This window comes from Aphidius gifuensis, linkage group LG3, assembly GCF_014905175.1.
Source record: "Aphidius gifuensis isolate YNYX2018 linkage group LG3, ASM1490517v1, whole genome shotgun sequence".
NCBI lineage: Eukaryota > Metazoa > Arthropoda > Insecta > Hymenoptera > Braconidae > Aphidius > Aphidius gifuensis.
This window is the reverse complement of record NC_057790.1, coordinates 7,104,833-7,125,080: the sequence shown is the minus strand read 5'-3', so window position 1 is coordinate 7,125,080 and position 20,248 is coordinate 7,104,833. Positions and strand designations below refer to the sequence as shown.

Genomic DNA, 20,248 nt, shown 5'->3' with positions numbered 1-20,248 from the left:
TACCTTTTTCAGACTTTTTTTTACCCTATAGGAAACTGCCGCCTTTTTTCCAACTCGTTTCCGATTTTTTCCACGTCTTTTTAAAATTTTGGATAAATCTGATAAATAAAAATTGATTGCTGAGAAGGAAAGTCAGAGGAAAAGGGAAAAAAAAGAGGAAAAATTCCTCCGCGATGGGTCATTTGGGATTACATGACAAAAAATATATGACATAAAGAATGAGACGAAAAAAAATTGTGACAAAATAAATTTTGATAATAAAAATTAGGACAAAAAAAAGTGCAGATGAAATATATTATGCAACACATAATTATTTTTTTTTTGAATATATTTTGTCTAAATTTTTCTTGTTAAAATTTATTTCGTCATGTTACCGTCAATTGGCATTCTGCCAAATATCATCAGTACAAAACGAAAGTTTAACAACCGTGATAACAATCATATCTATCAATATATTTATATTAAATATATCTATCACTCGAATGCTTTTTTAGCTATTATATATCCGTTAAATGTCAAGCAATATTCATTAACATAGTTCATTGACATATAGCTTGACATTCGACGGATATATAATAGTTAAAAAAGTATTTGAGTTGATATTTGAAATGCAAACGCCAAACAGCAAATGTCTAAAGCGTTATAAGTCTAACACAAGTAGTCTAGAGAAATAAATTAAAGTAATTAACATTATATTATCAAAATTTGTCAAAAAATTTTTAAGTGCAAAAATATTTCCACCAGGGGTATATCAAATATACATAATGTACTCTGGTAGAAAAAATCTCTTTTTTCAAAAAAAATTCCCTATTTTTGTTTCCTATGTAGACTCTTATTTCTCGTTTATTTATTCATTTTCCCATTTATTTCCGTTGGTTTTTCGACGCGAAAATTCCGGAAAAAATCCCGAGATATTATGAAAACAATCTGGAGATCACGGAGTAAATATATTGCTCCGTGAATATCTCCGTAAATTTTTTATTAAAAAACTCTATTTTCAGAAGTCTCAATAACGTAGAAACTCGGAGATATCCTGGGAAATCCAGAACAATTCCGGAATTATCCGGAGAAATTAAAAAGTGAACATTAAAAATTAAAAAAAGTGAACATTACAATTTTTTTTGTAAACCAACCGTTGTTAGAAAAAATATCTCGATAACATATTTAGTTTGTAAATGCATTTTCTCAACATAAAATTTCTACATTAGCCAATAAAATTAAAAAGAAACTTCTCGATAAAAAACTTAATAATACACGGGGTAAAATATCCATTATTTTGATTTTGTCCATTATAAATTATTTTATCCATTATTAATTAAATAGTATATACATATTTTATGAATATATAATATAATATAATAATTAAAAAAAACGATTCTATTGAACCATGATTTAACAAAATTGTTGTTTTTTTTTTTTAATTTTTTGTAGAGGAAGTAAACCATTTGCAATTTCCAATGTTTAACCTTTCAAAAATAAAAGGATCGAAAGAGAACATTATTTTTTTAAATACAAGAGCGACCCCGCGCCTCTGGCGAGTGGTTATCATATATATATTATTGTGTATGTTTATTATAACTATTTTTATCATCATAATTATAATTTTTATTAATAACGTGAAGTACTTTTCTTATTTTTCATTTTCATGAATAACTATATTTATTTCAAGTTAATAATCAGTATTATAATTATCGTAATGACCAAAAATATCATTTGATCAAATTATACAAACAACCATTAAATCATTTTAGTTGCGTCGTTGCTCGAGTCATATTACAGCTTTTTATAAAGTCAATTGTATTATTATGAGTTACAGCTCATTCATCTTTAAATAAGTATGATTTTCGAACTGTTGTATTGGTAATACAACATTTTTGCCTGTCGGTCCTACGCAAGTAGATGAAGTACTCGCATCTGCTGTATACCCATTTTCATATGTTGCTGTTGGCGATGATAATACTGCATGATCTGGTACATTCATCATCATCAAATAGTCACTGTTGGTATTCTCATGATGAATTTTGTTCATATGAACATACGTTGAATTCAAATCAATATAATGATTTCTTACACTTTCATCAAGGAATTCACCAAGATTATAAACAAGACTGGTAAAAGTTGGCCTAAGTTTTGGCTTTGCTTGCCAGCATTGAATCATTATATTGTAAATTTCCCTTGTGGCATATTCTGGCATATCCTTCAATTAATTTCGAATACAGTGTTCTAGTTTCAATGCCTGGATATGGTGATTTAGCAAGAGTAAAAAATTCCCACAGTACAACACCAAACGACCAGACGTCAGATTGTATCGAAAATATTCCATCACTTATAGACTCAATTGCCATCCATTTTACAGGAAGTGGAGCATCACTTTGTCTTATATAATTATCATCTTGGTACAAAGATTTTGCTAAACCAAAATCACAAACTTTAATGATATTATTTTCTGCAAGAAGTATATTTCGAGCAGCCAAATCACCATGAAGTACCTAAAAATAACAAAAATTTTTTTATAAAATTAATTGATTATAATTTACAAATGTATATATAAATAATTACTTTTCTTTGGCTTAGATACTCCATCCCTCGAGCAACTTGAAATGCCCATAAAAATAAATCCTGTGTACGAACTGACTTTAAATTTTTATTCTTATAATCACCACAATAATTTGATCTCCAACCAGGTTGTGCCAAGTTGTCATTGACGACCATACTATCAAATTCCATTTAATCATAAATTGAATTACTTAATTTATTTTAATATAGCGTTAAATTTTTTACAATATACTAACCTCTTGTGACTTCTTGGGCTTGTTGATTGAATCGGGTCATAAAAATTAATAGAACTATCAATTTTACCAGTTTTTGGATTAATTTCATTGATAAAATCATATTGATGTTTCATTAAATAATCATGTAAATTACCAAAATGACAATATATTCAACAATAACAAGTAATTCACCTTCAGCAATATTATTAGTACATGCACCAAGTAAATTAACAATATTTAAATGTTTACCAAGATGAACCAAAATTTTTAGTTCACTTGCCAGTGCTCGTGTATATGTTGTGTCAGTGAATTTTTTGACCATTTTTACTGCTACTGTTGTTGCTAATTCACCAGAACAAATACCTTGTGCTTCAGCTTTTTTTACAACGCCAAATGCGCCACATCCTAATTGAATGCCAAAGTTTAATTTATCTAGTGGGAATTCCCATTTTCTATCATATGGAAGTAAATCTGCTTGATCATCAACTGTCAATGCTGGATTTAAAGACCCTAAATCACCTTTCTCGAAATGTGCCAAATCATTATGTGAAAAATCATCATAGGCTAACTGCATGTGTAATTTTTTTTTTTTTCCCACTTTTGAAGATACATAAATTAGTAAAATAGTGGCGCTCAACAGTGCTGATATAACTGCTATTACTAGAAATTTTTTATATATTGCGGTATTTATTTCTAAAAAAAAGAAAAAAAAAGAAAAATTTACTGTATATTTTCAAAATCAATGCTGCAGGTAAGACGATAAAATAAACAAATAATTTACCAGTTATAATAATCGGAAAATTAGAAGAAGTATTGTTCAATTCATTCTCGGCAGTACATGTTAAATTTCCAGCTGATATGGCTGAAAACGTAACGGTTGAATTGACTGAGTTTATTGATGCGTTCTCAGTGGTTCCCTGTTATAATTAATATACATATTATTTTCCTAGTAAAAATATTTCTCCCAATTTTCTTCAAGATTTTTCTGTATTACTCCAAACTATTGACTATTTATTTGAATGTACTTTTGATAATATTTCACTGTGATTTTTTTAAGCTTGTCAATTCTAGAGGAAAACGGAAAAATCCGGAAATATCTTTTCATCAGGTTTAAACTGGTGAAGTGTTTACTCACGTTTAACACTCTAATCATTGGATCTGAATGCGATTGAAATGTCCAATTAATAATTGGAATTGGAAATCCTTCAGCAAAACAGTGTTTCGTCACCGTTTCTCCTGGACTATAATTTTTTTTTGCATTATCCATTGCAAGATCTTTAATCACTGGTTCCGCTAATTAATGATAATTAAAAAATTAATAATAAAAACAATTAAATATTGTTAATATTGATAAACTAATAATGTAAAAATTTACCTAATACATTAAGAGTAAAATTAATAGTTTGGAGAATTGTTGAATCTACACTTTTAACTTCAACAAAATAGTTTCCCATGTCTTCGAGTGTTAAATTCCAAACACGCAAACATGTTAAGCTGATGTTACGTTCACTTGTAAATTTTCTCTCACTAAAAGGAGGTATTATTTTATCACCTTTTGGAGTAAACCATGTTATGTTAGGTATTAAAGAAGCATTAATGGACACATGCAATTGCGTATCTACACCTTTTATTTTATTAACGTTGGTCTCATTTGGTGATGGTTCTAAATATATATATTTACTGGGATTAGAAACATTTGAATCTGTAGATGTTGATTCATTAAGTTTTGATGTTGTTTGAATGTTTTTTTTTTCGCGTGTTTGAGTTGTCATTATTCTGTTATTCTGTATAATATCAAATTATTGAAGTAATTATTAGTAAATATTAATTATTGAAAAACTGATATTTTATTTTTGACAAATATTACCTGTTTTGAATAGTCCCAAGTCAAAGTTGGCAACTTTCTATTTGGATTTGCTTCAGTTGAAGAGTCACGACTAATATTTTGACCTTCGATAGCATAATAGATTGAACCTCCTTCTATTTTTGGTACACTGAGAGAAATTTTAACTAAAAATTAAAACCCATGTTGAATAGAAAATACTATACTGCTGTGTAATTTTTGTTTTATTTCTGCATGACTAACCGCAGAGATGATATTCACAATAAAATTATTCTTGAAAATGTCACATAATGTATTAAAAAATTGTTATGTACTTCAAGTCTGTACATCGTTATCTATTGTAGATGACATGGGGGTTGAGTGGGGAGTTAATTGGTAGAATTCAATTCCTAAGCAATTTTATAAAGAATTACTTTTTGATTAATGTCTTAGATAATGAGTTATGAGTTAATTAAAATAAAGCACATACATGTTTTGAGGAAACTTGATAAAAAAATATTATAAGTTCAAATAAAAATACTACAGAACAATTTAATAAATATTCTAATACATATAATAAAATTTATCATGTACACATATAAAAGTTTAGCATAGACTTAAATATTTTTTACTATATCACTTTGTAAAATTTGTATTTATGGGGCGAAATAATACAAAAGATGGCCGAATGATTGAACAAATGATTGAATTGTCATGTATTTTCAAGCATTTCTACACCTTATCTGTTGAAGCTAGGTATGGGGTTAATCAAGGGTTTTATTGTTGATAATTTTATTTTCTAAACAATTTATCAAGGTAATTTTCTATTTATCAATTAGTTTTTCGAGAGTTTGAGAGTGTAAGAAATGAAGAAAAATGTTGCCGGGAATTGATTGCCGTTCTCCGTGAATTTAGCACAAAAATGTCCAACTTTTAAATAAAATTTATAATAAAATATAGTAAATTCTAAAACCGGTAGTAGGTAAATTCTCCCAGTCTGCTAGAATTTTACTTTGGCCAATTATCGTATTAATTTAATCATTTTTAAAAGAGTACAATAAAATTATGTAATTTTATTAAGCTTAGATGTTGTATATAGTCAATTTTATCAAATTTTTACATAACTTTATTGTAAAATTGAAATATACGAATAATTCTTACAAATAATCGGAGGAACGCAGTTTTTACTATTCGCTTTGTAATTTTTTCTTATACGTTTGTAATTTTTAGTTAAAATTTCTCTCAGTGTATGTGCTCATCTGTTGAAAATGATACATTTAATTTTTAATACCTCAAGAACAAAGGAGGGTTAATCCCGAGTCATATACTCATACAAATATTTGAGACTTGAAGGGCTCATACATCTTAACGTCATATATTTTATCCTCGCATATTCCAGAAATTTTGTCAGGTTGAAAAATTAAGTTCTTTATATTTAGTATTAAAAGTATGTGTGGGAATAAATACATGATACTATTTTAGAACGCAAAGTTACTTTGGTTGGTTTTTCCTCTGGTGAGTTTATTTATTTTTCATTTATTTATTCATTTTATTTTCATGTTTGAGTAACCCGAATTTTTTTATAATTCATACATACAACAAAAGGGTTTTCAATATCTCAAAAATATAAATATGAAATTTTCTTTTCGATTGCTTCTTCTGCTCTCAATAAAAATTGATTTATAAAATATAAAACTTATAAATTATGACGGAAAAATAAAAAAAAAAAAGAACGTTTTCCTCTTGAATACAGTTTTATGATTCATACAAAACTAAATTGAATTTCATAAATCAAGCATCAACAGCCGATAAAATTCAATTAAATTAGTAATCATCATGACTTTTTTTTATTTTGTATTTATGCGTAGAATTGATTTTAATTATAATTTAAAGTTAAATATTGTAATAATTAAAATAAATAGTATTACTATTTTTAAATGATTTTACCTGTATATTTCACCATAATCACGAGACACACAAAACACTTCATGATGCATCAATAACAAATACATTTTTTTGATATGAAAAAGTTAGATTTTTTTTTTACAATTTTCACATAAAAGTTTTTTTTTTACATATAAAATTTATAGGAATATATTATTTTTTAATTATAGATATTTAATTATAAAAATTGAAACACAATGATTGTAACTTGCAATGCTGATTTACTAATTTCCTACAGACCAGCGACATGAGAATAAAAAATGACAACTGTCGCTTTGAGGACAATCATTCATCATGCGGAAACAACAAGCTGAGTCACAATAACTTGGTATCAAAGTTTAACAACTCCAAACGATGAATATTTCACAATGACCTCATGAAAAATATTTTTTTAATATTATATAATAAAAAGATCAAAAGAAAACATCATTTTTTAAAATTGTTTTATTTTTTTTTTAACAATTAAAAAAATCTAGATAATAATGATCATTTGTATTAGTTTTTTTCTAAGATGTTTGAGCGTATTTGAATCAATATTCTGATCAAAGTGGAATAAACTAAAATACAAAATATAAATAATAATGATAAATAATTGATAATAATAACAATAATTATGGTATTTTTGAAAATTAAATTATTTTGGAATTCGTGGCTGAAAGTTTCCACATGTTGGAAAACCAGGTGGTGTAGGTGGAACATCACTCGGCCCACCAACGTGAACAACCAGAGACATTCCAACCATCAAACTGAAAACAAGAAGAATGAACATTAAATATACTGTAAATAAAAATTGAAAAAAAATAATACAATTTTCCTGACTTACTGTGGTAGTATGTGACAATGGTAGAACCAATATCCTGTAAAAATTAATTTTTCAGATGAGTAAATAAAATTAATATTGATGATCAATTAACCGATAAATAATATTTGAAAATATTAACCTGGATTATCAGCAATAAATCTAATAATTGTATATCCATTTGGTGGAACTGCTAAACTATCTTTTACTGGTGGTCTGCTGTATGAATTGAGTTTGTATTTTTGTCGATCAAGTTGCAATGCTTTATGTATATTTTTTGGTGTTAATTTTACTTTGTCCTGTGAGCCTTGAGCCATTACATGAAAACCATATCCATGCAAATGAAAAGGATGTGATAAATTCGCTGTTCGATCTGTAAAAGAAAAAAAAAAACCGATTGATTTAAAATATTTTTTAAAAAATATTAAATTTTACAATGATATTGGGATTTACCATTATCATATATGACAAATTCGACTGATGAGTTTAAAGCTATTTGAAGAACATGTGTACATTCACAAACTGTTTTATTTTCACAATGCTGTGGCTTTTTGGTTCCATCACAAATTTCTGATGGAGGTATATTTTCAACTTGTGTCAATAAAGGTGATGTTGCAAGACGATTTGTTATTCCATTAATTAATGGAACTACCCCCGTTGGTGATCCATTTGGCACTATTGACAAATGATAATTTTGAGTCATGTGTTCGATATATATATAAGTTATTACTCACCCATATAATGTTGGTAAGTACCAGGTTCAAAAAGTTCATCTTTAGTGTAATCATGAAATGTAAATGGCAAGAAAAATTGTACATCTGTTTTCTCAGCGAGAATTCGTGGATCAACCGGATCAGCTGATTCTAAATTTTTAACACAAATTTCTTTAGGATTGCTTCCATCACAAACTTCACCGATATTATTAAATGTCTAGATAAAAAAGAAAAAAAGAAAACCTGTCATTATTAGAAAATTTTAAATATATAAAACTTGTTCAAAGTATCAAAATATTAATTACAATTCCAGTAGCAATCGGATTATTATAAGTTGGTCGTGCCAGTTTTGGCTCTGTCAATTGTGAACCACTGTACCGAAGTATACCAAATTGTATTATTTCTTGGTCAAAACAAAAGCCAATTAATCGTACTTCAACCCAATAATTACCAGGTTTTTGATCAGCATTGAGAATAAAATCATAACGCTCAGCTGTTATTACAAAAAAATAAATTATCACTCAAATAATTGTCATGCATTGAAATAATTTTTAACTCTCATGACATACCTGCAAAAGAAGTTATTGTATTGACAACTACAGGTTTAACATTTTCTCCATCTGATGCAATAATTGTTAAATTATGACTTTGAATTGAAAATTGTAGTGGGCAATCCCAACTAATTGTATTAATCAAACGGAAACGATATCTAACTCCTGGCTCAACATTAATAACAGCAAGTGGTGTATTTGTAAATTGGCCAGTGGCTGGATTCTGAAAACACGAGCACATTATTATTATTATTCAAAGAAAAATAAAAAGGGATAGCTAAGAAGTAAACATACAAGCCATTGTCCTTGTCCATCAATGAGTATATTGTCTGGCCTTTGGCCAATACGAGATCCACCAGTTGTACCTGGAAAATGCTCATCGGCAAGTGAATGCATCCAATCGTTTAAAAAAATAATATTATCAAAATTATCACAGTCATACAATTTATGATTATAATCGGCTTCTTTAGGTTGTCGTATAACAATAGCACCTTCAAGCAATTTAGCTTGTTGAAGACCAGCATGTGAATGCCACCAGTGAGTACCAATATTTTGTGCTCTCCATATATATCTAAATGATGTACCACTTTGAATTGGACATTGTGTTACAAATGGTACACCATCATAATGTTGATAATTCATTTGATAAATACCATGCCAATGAATCGTCATGTCTTGACCATCAGCCATATTTTTAAGATTAACGACAACTAAATCACCAAGGCAAACTTGTATTGATGGTCCTGGAAACATTCTATTGACTGTTAACATTCCAGAAACATTATAACCATCACCATAAATACATTGACAATCACTTGTAATTGATGAGTTTGTTTTTGGTACACATAAATCACATGCTCTAAAAATTATAATTATTATTATTACACGAATCGCTTACACAGCTGTTATAATTAACGATAAGAAATAAAGAAATAATATTTAATTTTTAATTACCCGTTATTTGTATTATAGTACTGAACAGTCCAATCGTAATAACATATCCTTGGTCGTGCTCCAGCAACACATTCACGAGCACACTCTTCTGGACCTGCAACTATTCCCCAGCCACGTACTTTCTGACCAACTTCAATCTCCTCAGGCATATCAGTATATCCATCTTCTTCATTGCTCAATCGTGAATTAATTTCAGCTTCAATTTCTTTGTAAAAATTATTCGTTTTCCAAAGTCCTCCGCTTCTGCTGTATGATTTAAATGTTCCTACTGTTGTTGTAAATTAACAAGTTTATAATTATTATATGTCTAGATTTTTTTACAACTTGGTTATTATAGTAATTCTAAAACTACTTTCGATTAACTAATTATTATTATTTTTGTCTAGTATTACCTTTAAATTTTTTAGGATTAAATGATGATTGTTTGAAGGACAAAGCTATCTCAGTTAAACTAAATAGTAAAAAACTAATTATTAATTTATTAGTAATCATAATAAACAAATTCTATTTGCTAATAACTCAAGAATAGATTTTTCAACTAACTAAAAATTTATTCACGCTGTACCCATGTATTTATACTGATGAATTTTCACCGATAAATATTTTTTATTTTCATTCGAGAATACATATATATTATTACAATTTCTCCGACATTTACACAGCTTAATTCATCACTTGTATATTTTTATTATAAAATGAAAATTAGTCTGAATTGAAGAAAACAAAAGTTGGCTCATTCATCATATATTTATACTTTTTATATTTTAACATATTAACAAGAATAATAAACAAGTTAGTTTAAGATTAAGATAAGAGTTAATTGAACTTGTATTATATTTATTTCAAATAAAATTAAATAATTATTTTAATATAAAATAAACTTCAATTTATGAAATATTTATTCAAAAAAAAAAAAAACAAAAACATACAACTTTTCTTTTATTTTTTCATAAACAATTGATGATGATCGTTATTATTGATAAATAAAAACAATTATGAGGTTTACAAAATTTTAATACATTATGAATTAATTCTTTTTGTAGCATCATCAAATGAATTTTATTTTGATTGTCAAAATATCGATTGTGTACATAGTTTAATTTTTAAATTGGTGGCTGAAAGTTTCCACATGTTGGAAAACCAGGTGGTGTAGGTGGAACATCACTCGGCGTACCAACATGAATAACCAGAGACATTCCAATCATCAAACTGAAACAAAGAAAAAATCAACATTAAATAAACTGTAAATAAAAATTTTAAAAAAATAATACAATTTTCTTGACTTACTGTGGTAGTATGTGACAATGGTAGAACCAATATCCTGTAAAAATTAATTTTTCAGATAAGTAAATAAAATTAATATTGATGATCAATTAACTGATGAATAATATTTGAAAATATTAACCTGGATTATCAGCAATAAATCTAACAATCGTGTATCCATTTGGTGGAACTGCCAAAGTGTCCTTCACTGGAGGTCGACTATTGAATTTGTATCTTTGTTGATCAAGTTGCAGTGCTCTGTGTATATTTTGTGGTGTTAATTTAACATCATTCTGTGAGCCTTGAGCCATCACATGAAAACCATATCCATGTAAATGAAAAGGATGTGATAAATTTGCTGTTCGATCTGTTGTAAAAAAAACAATTAATAATACAAAAAAGACGTTGTTTTATTTCTGTTTCATTTAGTCAATTTTAATGTAATATAAATAACATCAATAATAAATTATCCAATATGTTTGTATTGAGGTTTATTTACCTTCATCATACATGATAATTTCAACAGACGAGTTCAAAGGTATTTCAAGTACATGAGTGCATTCATAATTTTCATTATTTGACAACGTTTTTAGCTTTGAGGTTCCACTACAAACTTGTGATTGATGGGTTTTATCAGCTTGTGTTAACAAAGGTGATGTTGCAAGACGATTTGTTATTCCATTAAGTAATGGAACAACTCCCATTGGTGCTGCTGTTGGAACTATTAACAAAATAATAATTATTAAACATATGCTCATAATATATAATAAAAAAAAAGATAAAAATTATTACTGACCCATGAAAGATTTGTAGGTACCAGGTTCAAAAAGTTCACTTTGATTGTACAGATAAAACGTATATGGCAAAAAAAATTGTACATCTGTTTTCTCAGCAAGAATCCGTGGATCAACCGGATCAGCTGATTCTAAATTTTTAACACAAACTTCTTTAGGATTGCTTCCATCACAAACTTCACCGATATTATTAAATATCTAGATAAAAAGGAAAAAAAGAAAACCTGTCATTATTAGAAATTTTTAAATATATAAAACTTGTTCAAAGTATCAAAATATTAATTACAATTCCAGTAGCAATCGGATTATTATAAGTTGGTCGTGCAAGTGTTGGCTCTGTTAATTGTGAACCACTGTAGCGAAGTATACCAAGTTGTATTATTTCTCGGTCAAAACAAAAGCCAATTAATCGTACTTGAATCCAATAATTTCCAGGTTTTTGATAAGCATTGAGAATAAAATCATAACGCTCAGCTATGAATACAAAAAAATAAATTATTACTCAAATAATTGTCATGCATTGAAATAATTTTTAGCTCTCGTGACATACCTGCAAAAGAAGTTATTGTATTGACAACTACAGGTTTAACATTTTCGCCATCAGCTGAAATGATTTTCAAATCATGATCTTGGATCGATAATTGTAGAGGGCAATCCCAACTAATTGTATTAATCATACGAAAACGATATCTAACTCCTGGCTCGACATTGATAACAGCAAGTGGTGTATTTGTAAATTCACCAGTGGCTGGATTCTAAAAATATCATCACGTTATCATTCAAAGAAAAATAAAAAGGCATAGCCAAAAAGTAAACATACAAGCCATTTTCCTTGTCCATTTATAAGAATATTTTCTGGTATTTGTCCAAAATTATGTCCACCAGCTGGGCCTGGAAAATGTTCGTCAGGCAGCGAATGAAACCAATCATTCAGAATGATAATATTATCAGAATCATCTCGGTCATATAATTCATAATTATTATCGTCTTCTTTAGGTTGTCGTATAACAATAGCACCTTCAAGCATTTTAGCTTGTTGAAGACCAGTATGTGAATGCCACCAGTGAGTTCCAATATTTTGAGCTCTCCATTTGTATCTAAATGTTGTACCACTTTGAATTGGACACTGTGTTATAAATGGTGCACCATCATAATGCTGATAATTTTTTTGATAAATGCCATGCCAATGAATTGTCATATCATGACCATCAGCCATATTTTTAACATCAACAACAACTAAATCACCAAGGCAAACTTGTATTGATGGTCCAGGAAACATTCTATTGACAGTTAATATTCCAGAAATATTATAGCCATCACCATAAACACATTGGCAATCACTTGTAATTGATGAATTTGTTTTTGGTACACATAAATCACATGCTCTAAAAATTATAATTATTATTATTACTCGAATCGCTTCCACAGCTGTTATAATTAACGATAAGAAATAAAGAAATAATATTTAATTTTTCAATTACCCGTTATTTGTGTTATAATACTGAACAGTCCAGTGGTAATAACATAATTTCGGTGGTGCCCCAGCAACACATTCACGAGCACACTCTTCTGGACCTGCAACTCTTCCCCAATCATCGACTGTCTGGCCAACTTTAAGCTTTTCTTGACTATTATCTTCCAAAGGTAATTCAATCTTACGTTTATTTTTTAAATAGTATGGATGTGTTATCCATTTTGATTGGCTTTTACTGTATGACTTAAACGTTCCTATTATTATGAAAAAATTATTCTTTAATTTAAATATCATTCATTCACACTTATCAAAAACATCTTGAAAAAAATAAAAAAGTGACTTCGATGGGAATCGAAACCGTAATTATTGTTTAGCAGGCAAAAGTCTCAACAAATTGACGACACAATCTGAGCCCCCTTATTTTTTGAATCTTAATCTATTTAGCAGTGTTGTTTATCGAATCGACATTTTTAGCTATTATTACGGACTTTTGTATTTTTTTTTTAAACTTACTTTGAACTGATGGCAATAATTGACCCGCAGCTAGTATTATCAAGGTAGAAAAAAGAATTAATTTCATCATTTTATCAATTCCTCCCTCCTGAAAAAATAAAATAGATTTGAATAAAATCATTATATTAATTTTTTATATATAGAAACATTTTCAGGGAAAGTTTCGTGGAATGAATCAGAAATAAAAATTACACCGACTTACTATTTTACAGTAAAAATGTGTGTATCATTTAATGATAAATTGATTTAATTATTTTTGGTGAGAGAATGAAGAAAACGATGCAGAAATATTTTAATGAAGACAACAAATCAAAAATGACTTTTAGGGTGCTTACCTGAGGATGAAAACTCGTTAACTGTGAATCGTGGTCACTTCAACTCTCGCATTTATACGAAAAATTCATCTTGTAAATGGCTTTTATCCTAATTTTAGAGATCCAAACTTTGACATTGATTTCTATAAAATCTTAGACAAATATATCAAACACGTGTGTTTGAACAATCATCTTCAATACATTACTATTTAGACAATTTAGACTCACAATATATTTTGCATCTATCTTTTATCATAGTTTCAGAGACCTTGGCTGTGATTGCTAAAAAAAAATTTGAGATAAGTATTAGACACGTGTGTTTGAACTATATTGTCTATTTGATTAAAATATTTTTTATTCATTTGCTTACATAAATATATATTTATTGGGTATTTGACGCCATGCATTAAATTAATTTATAACTTTTGTAACACACTTGCAAAAGAAGTTATTGTATTCTTCATCAGCTAAAATAATTTACAAATCATGATCTTGGATCGAAAGTTGTAGGAGGCAATCACAACTAATTGCGTGTTAATCATACGGAAACGATATCTAGCTCCTGGCTTGACATTTATAACAGCAAGTGGTGTATTTGTAAATTCACCAGTAGCTGGATTCTAAAAATATCATTACGTTATTAATAATAACTTATTAATAACTTATTATCATTCAAAGAAAAATAAAAAGTCATAGCTAAAAAGTAAACATACAAGCCATTTTCCTTGACCGTTGATAAGAATTATGACTGGTATTTGGCCAATATGATATTTAAATTCCAAAAATAGTGATTCTTTTTCTTAATCAATATTGTCTATTTCATGATGAGAAGGATCACTCATAAAAATATTAAAATAATATTTTCTTTTTGTATATTTTTATTTTAAAATTTTGAGGTAATTGTTAAAATAAAATTTACATATTTTTTCTTCAATTTATTTTAATAATTTATTTTATTATATTTTTATTTTTTACGATCAATTATTTTTTATTTGTATATAAAAATAAAAAATTCTAATACAATTCAATTTATTATTATTGTTTTTTTATTTTTAGTAAAAAACCTTTTTGTTTATTATAAAGTGATGGTATAAAGTGCAACGAGACCACTTTATACGGCTGCTACATTGTTTGGCTATAATTAAAGCTAAGTAAAAAATGTAGCTAAGTAAAAAATTTTGCTGGTAAAATAATGTAGATATTGATTGTTTGGCTACAATTACAGCTGAGTCAAAAGTTTTAGTTTAGTCATTAGTTTTTTTTAACGCAAAATAAGCAGGAAAATAGGTTATATTTATTGTAATTTTATTTTTATTTTTATATTTATTTGATAAATAATATTTTAGTTATTTAATTTTTTTGATGTCGAATTATCGTTTTTTATCCATCAAAACAACATATCATACAATGGCATCGAACGCTGAAGAAGACACTATCAAGCAGCGTTTGATGATCAGTCTACGCGGTCGCTGTCGTAGAGGCTGAAGCCATCCTCCACGAAAAAATATATATCCTGGATATCCTGGATATACACGCCATTTGGATATATCCGAGAGTGCGCTACTGGTGTTATTCTTAAGAAGTTCCAGGATATATCTGATTGGCGTATATCCAGGATATATATTTTTTCGTGGGGGATTGAACATGGCTTACATGATACTAGTAGTGCTGAACGTGGTGCTGATGATCATCTGAACCACGGGTTAATGAAATAATTAAAAAAAATTTTTTACATTAGTTCTAGATATTGGGGACGAAAATATTAGCTATAGCTAATATTATGTATATATCCATCCATATATATATATCCATCCATGGTACCGAAAGGATAGAAGGCACAGGAAGAGGTAATGGAGGCAGAGGTAGAAGAGGTTACAGAGGTGGTAGGCTGGAATTAAACATATTATTAATTATTATTAAATGTCGTTGATGTAATTATACTTGGCACCATCTCCATACCTTAGTGAAAATATTTCTCCGACTTTTCTCCAACTTATCTCCGCCTTTTTTCTCTCTCTTACGAAAAAGACCCATAGTTGGAGGAATGGTGGAGGAATTTCTTCAACCTGCAATTTACTCCAACTTTTTTCCACGATACCTCCGACTTTTCTCCGACCTTTTTCTGCCATTTCTCTAACCTCCAGTTCAATCTGACTTTTTTCGCTCAAAATTTATTCAAACTTTACATTTATGTATATAATATTTTCCTTTCCTTGAAAGTGAAATTTTAAAAAACTTTTTCAGATAAATTATAACTTTATTGACATAAGGGTATTTATGATTAGAATAATACGAATTTTAATAATTATTATATTGGCAATAATGATAATCCAAAAAATAACAATAATTTAAATTTTTTTTTCAAAAATCTACCTAAAAAAAAGCAACAAATAGTGAATAGTAATCTTTTGAGTTTTGGAGTTTACCAAGAAGTATATTTTTTAGGGGGTTATTAAAAAAGTCCGATAAATCGCAATGAAATTAGAGCTAGATATGAGCAAAAAAAAAAAAATTATTTTGTGACGTTAAATGCCTCATATATACGCACATATTTTTATCAATGTAAACAAATGAATAAAAAAAATATTTTTATCAAGTTTTTTCATTTGATTATAAATGATAATGTTAATTATTCTGTACATATTGTTTTTTAAACGTATCAACAAATTAACACTTGTTTAATATTCAAGATATTTATTATTTACATTATTTTATTATATATTCATCATTTTCTTTTTCAAAATACATTAGTTTTTTTATCTTCCAAGTTAGCTCTTGGTTCGCCAAATAATCGAAACTATTTTTTGTAGAAGGCTATTCATAATTTCTTAAAGTTCCCATGATATTCCTTGGTTAACCAAGAGATTTGGTGATATTTTCGATCATCTTTATGGTTTTTATTTTCAATGAAAAGCTATTATATTTTGAAAATGAAATAATAAAATAATTTCTCGAAGCTCCTCAAGTTATTCTTTTGTGTTGAATAATTTTATAATGCAAGTTTTTTCCAAAATGGCATTATTGAAACAATAAAAGCAAAAATAAAAGAAATTTATTATCATTGATTATAAAACAATCGCTTATAAAAAATAATATATGATTTATAATTATTGATCATGTTGATAAATTAATTATAATGGAATGAAACCGGTGGCTTGAAGTTTCCACAAGTTGGAAAATGTTCAGGTGTAAGTGGAAGATCACTTTCTGTGCCAACATGAAAAGTAAGAGACATTCCAGTCAACAAACTAAAAAAAAAGAAGATTGAACATTAAATATACTGTAAATAAAAATTAAAAAAAAATAATACAATTTTCTTGACTTACTGTGGTAATATGTGACAATGATAAAACCAATATCCTGTAAAAATTAATTTTTTAGATAAGTGAATAAAATTAATATTGATGATCAATTAACTGATAAATAATATTTAAAAATATTAACCTGGATTATCAGCAATAAATCTAACAATTGTGTATCCATTTGGTGGAACTGCCAAAACGTCTTTCACTGGTGGCCGACTGTTGAATTTGTATCTTTGTTGATCAAGTTGCAGTGCTCTGTGTATATTTTGTGATGTTAATTTAACATCATTCTGTGAGCCTTGAGCCATCACATGAAAACCATATCCATGTAAATGAAATGGATGTGATAAATTTGCTGTTCGATCTGTTGTAAAAAAAAAAAATTAATAATAAAAAAAAGATGTTGTTTTATTTCTTTTTCATTTAGTCAATTTTAATGTGATATACATAACATCAATAATAAATTATTCTATATGTTTGTATTAAGTTTTATTTACCATCATCATACATGATAATTTCAACAGATGCGTCGAGAGGTACACGAATAACGTGTGTACATTGACAAACTGGATTATTCAAACAATGACTTGGTTTTCTGTTTCCATTGCAAATTTGTGATTCAGGAATATTTCTAGCTTGTGTTAATAAAGGTGATGTAGGCAATACATTTGATATTCCATTTACTAATGGTACAACTCCTGCTGGGCCACCACCTGGGTCTATTTAATAATAAATTACAATTAACGATATTTATACATTATAATTATGTAACATTTAAAAACAAAAAAAAAACATAAACTTATTACAATTACTCACTCAAAAACGGATCAGCAGTGCCAGCTCTGAACAGCATATTTCTATCGTAAGAATAAAATGTAAATGGTAAAAAAAATTGGTAATCCGTTTTATCTGCAAGTATTCGTGGATCAACTGGATCAGCTGATTCTAAATTTTTAACACAAACAGCTGTAGGATTCATACCATTACAAACTTCGTTTATATTATTAAATATCTAAATGAAAAATAAAATTATCTTATTATTACTGTTTCATTAATTTTTTAAATTGATAAATAATAATTACAATTCCAGTTGAAAGAGGATTATTATAAGTTGGCCTTGCTAATGATGGCTGTGACGATAAACCTGGTACTGAATAACGTAAAATTCCCCATTGAATAATTTCTTGATCGAAACAAAAACCAATTAATCTAACTTGTATCCAAAATACTCCAGGTCTTTGATTTGCATTCAATATAAAATCATAACGTTCAGCTTTAAAATAACAAAACAAAAAAATATTAATTTTCATTGCAATAGCAATTTAGCTTTATATTTAATTAATGAGGTTGTATTTTATACCAGGAAATAATGTAATTGTATTGACAACACGAGGCCTAACATTGTCTCCATCAGATGCGATAATTGTTAAATCATGATTTTGTATTGTCAATTGCATTGGACAATCCCAATTGCCAGAATTGACCATACGAAAACGATATCTAAGTCCTGGTTTAACATTTATAGTTGTAAGTGGTGTAGTTGTAAATTTACCAGTTGCTGGATCCTGGAAAAATTTAAAAATCAATTAAATATTTATACAAATAATTTGTTATAACGAAATACATACAAGCCATTGCCCTTGTCCATTAATAAGAATATTGTCGGCTCTTTGGCCAACAACAGGTGGACCAAATGCACCAGGAAAATGTTGATCAGGAAGTACATGCATCCAATCACCCAAAAAAATATGATTATCAACATCATCACGATCATATAATTTATTATTAGGATCATTTTCTTTTGGCTCACGAATGACAATCATACCATTTAACAGTTTAGCTTGTTGAAGACCAGTATGTGAATGCCACCAATGTGTACCAATATTTTGTGCTACCCATTGATATCTAAATGTTGTTCTACTTTTAATTGGACACTGTGTTATAAGTGGTACACCATCATAGAATTGATAATTTCTTTGATATATTCCATGCCAATGAATTGTCATTTCGCTACCATCCATATTATTTGTTAAATCAACAACAACTAAATCACCAAGACAAACTTGTATTGATGGTCCAGGATACATTCTATTTATTGTTGTCATACCAGAAATATTATAACCATCACCATATATACATTCACAATCATTTACAATTGATGAATTTGTTTTTGGTACACACAAAGCACATGCCCTAAAAAAAAAATCAATGATAATACATTCTTTTAATTATACAGCTGTTAAAATTACCAATTTTAAAAATTTATATAATTTTTATTTACCCGCTAAGTGTACTGTAATAATTTGCCGTCCAATCAAAATAACATATTTTTGGTTGTTCACCAGCTACACATTGACGTGCGCATTCTTGTGGTCCTGAAATTCTTCCCCATCCACTAACTCTTTTACCAATTACCATTTTATCAGGCATATCAATATTTTGTTGTTTCGTTTGCTCTGAATTTTCATCTGGTCCAATATTTGATTCACTATTTTTAACAAATTCAAATGGTTCCCATTTTTCAGAATTTCTATTGTATTTTCTAAATACTCCTTTAAAAAATTAACAATAAAATTAATAAACAATAATTTATTTTAATATTTTTAATTTTAATTACCCATTGTTTCATTTTTTATTGTAGAAATAAATGTTTTTGGTTCTTCTTCTTTTATTTCATCATTGAAAATTTCTGGTTCTTCAGAGTAATAATTATCCCATTGTCTTTTTTTTAATCTTTTAGCTGTTATATTGGTGATTATTAGACCAATAATTATAAGTCTAAAATATTTCATAATTATAAAAATATTATGAGTATAAATTAATTACAACAACAAGTGAATGTTGCAATTCTCTGACTAACTGTAAATTTGAAATAAATATTCTTTTATATAGATGTTTTATATTTATACAATTATTCCAACTGAATTGATTGTTTATTCAGCTTTTAAGAGATTCATTTGGATTATGAGAATACAAACTTTTACGATAAAAATACATAAAAATATATCTGTATATAATTTTTAACGACCAA

General features: G+C 27.8%; 4 protein-coding genes across 4 annotated transcripts; all 4 read right to left on the bottom strand.

The window, feature by feature from the left end:
* Nucleotides 1-1,810: 1,810 nt before the first annotated feature.
* On the bottom strand, nt 1,811-6,556 carry LOC122850819 (vascular endothelial growth factor receptor kdr-like). Its single transcript, XM_044149885.1, is given in 9 exon segments — nt 1,811-2,192; nt 2,194-2,489; nt 2,560-2,713; nt 2,793-2,938; nt 2,941-3,339; nt 3,907-4,064; nt 4,147-4,555; nt 4,639-4,781; nt 6,541-6,556. Coding segments are annotated over 9 exon segments (2,103 nt in total).
* A 440-nt stretch (nt 6,557-6,996) lies between these two features.
* On the bottom strand, nt 6,997-10,103 carry LOC122851794 (laccase-like). Its single transcript, XM_044151255.1, has 10 exons — nt 9,947-10,103; nt 9,555-9,822; nt 8,895-9,459; nt 8,619-8,823; nt 8,355-8,542; nt 8,071-8,266; nt 7,790-8,011; nt 7,479-7,709; nt 7,361-7,394; nt 6,997-7,283 (listed from the first exon to the last, which is right to left on the bottom strand). Exons 1-10 carry the CDS (start codon nt 10,044-10,046, stop codon nt 7,172-7,174), a joined length of 2,121 nt encoding a protein of 706 aa, XP_044007190.1. The 5' UTR covers nt 10,047-10,103; the 3' UTR covers nt 6,997-7,171.
* Nucleotides 10,104-10,657: 554 nt separating this feature from the next.
* Nucleotides 10,658-16,041, bottom strand: LOC122850818 (laccase-like). The gene is made up of 12 exons (XM_044149884.1): nt 15,979-16,041; nt 14,434-14,532; nt 13,599-13,686; nt 13,093-13,339; nt 12,432-12,996; nt 12,162-12,366; nt 11,898-12,085; nt 11,614-11,809; nt 11,317-11,538; nt 10,960-11,184; nt 10,842-10,875; nt 10,658-10,763 (listed from the first exon to the last, which is right to left on the bottom strand). Exons 1-12 carry the CDS (start codon nt 16,039-16,041, stop codon nt 10,658-10,660), a joined length of 2,238 nt encoding a protein of 745 aa, XP_044005819.1.
* A 548-nt stretch (nt 16,042-16,589) lies between these two features.
* On the bottom strand, nt 16,590-20,148 carry LOC122851793 (laccase-like). The gene is made up of 10 exons (XM_044151254.1): nt 19,835-20,148; nt 19,499-19,769; nt 18,846-19,410; nt 18,578-18,782; nt 18,300-18,490; nt 18,034-18,229; nt 17,715-17,936; nt 17,357-17,581; nt 17,239-17,272; nt 16,590-17,160 (listed from the first exon to the last, which is right to left on the bottom strand). The coding sequence occupies exons 1-10, from the start codon at nt 20,007-20,009 to the stop codon at nt 17,040-17,042; spliced, it is 2,205 nt and encodes a 734-aa protein (XP_044007189.1). The 5' UTR covers nt 20,010-20,148; the 3' UTR covers nt 16,590-17,039.
* Nucleotides 20,149-20,248: the final 100 nt, after the last annotated feature.

Excerpts from the sequence above, each read along its gene's own strand:
- LOC122851794 (XM_044151255.1), bottom strand. The coding sequence starts at position 10,046 with ATGATTACTAATAAATTAATAATTAGTTTTTTACTATTTAGTTTAACT. Across the intron at positions 7,710-7,789 it reads ATTTGTCATATATGATAATG|ATCGAACAGCGAATTTATCA; the intron begins GTAAATCCCAAT and ends TTTCTTTTACAG. Across the intron at positions 7,395-7,478 it reads ATTTATTGCTGATAATCCAG|GATATTGGTTCTACCATTGT; the intron begins GTTAATATTTTC and ends TAATTTTTACAG.
- LOC122850818 (XM_044149884.1), bottom strand. The coding sequence starts at position 16,041 with ATGGCAGAAAAAGGTCGGAGAAAAGTCGGAGGTATCGTGGAAAAAAGT. Across the intron at positions 13,687-14,433 it reads TGATTAACACGCAATTAGTT|GAGGGAGGAATTGATAAAAT; the intron begins GTGATTGCCTCC and ends TTATTTTTTCAG. Across the intron at positions 13,340-13,598 it reads ATTATTGCCATCAGTTCAAA|GAACGTTTAAGTCATACAGT; the intron begins GTAAGTTTAAAA and ends TCATAATAATAG.
- LOC122851793 (XM_044151254.1), bottom strand. The coding sequence starts at position 20,009 with ATGAAATATTTTAGACTTATAATTATTGGTCTAATAATCACCAATATA. Across the intron at positions 17,937-18,033 it reads CACTGCTGATCCGTTTTTGA|ACCCAGGTGGTGGCCCAGCA; the intron begins GTGAGTAATTGT and ends ATTATTAAATAG. Across the intron at positions 17,582-17,714 it reads AATTATCATGTATGATGATG|ATCGAACAGCAAATTTATCA; the intron begins GTAAATAAAACT and ends TTTTTACAACAG.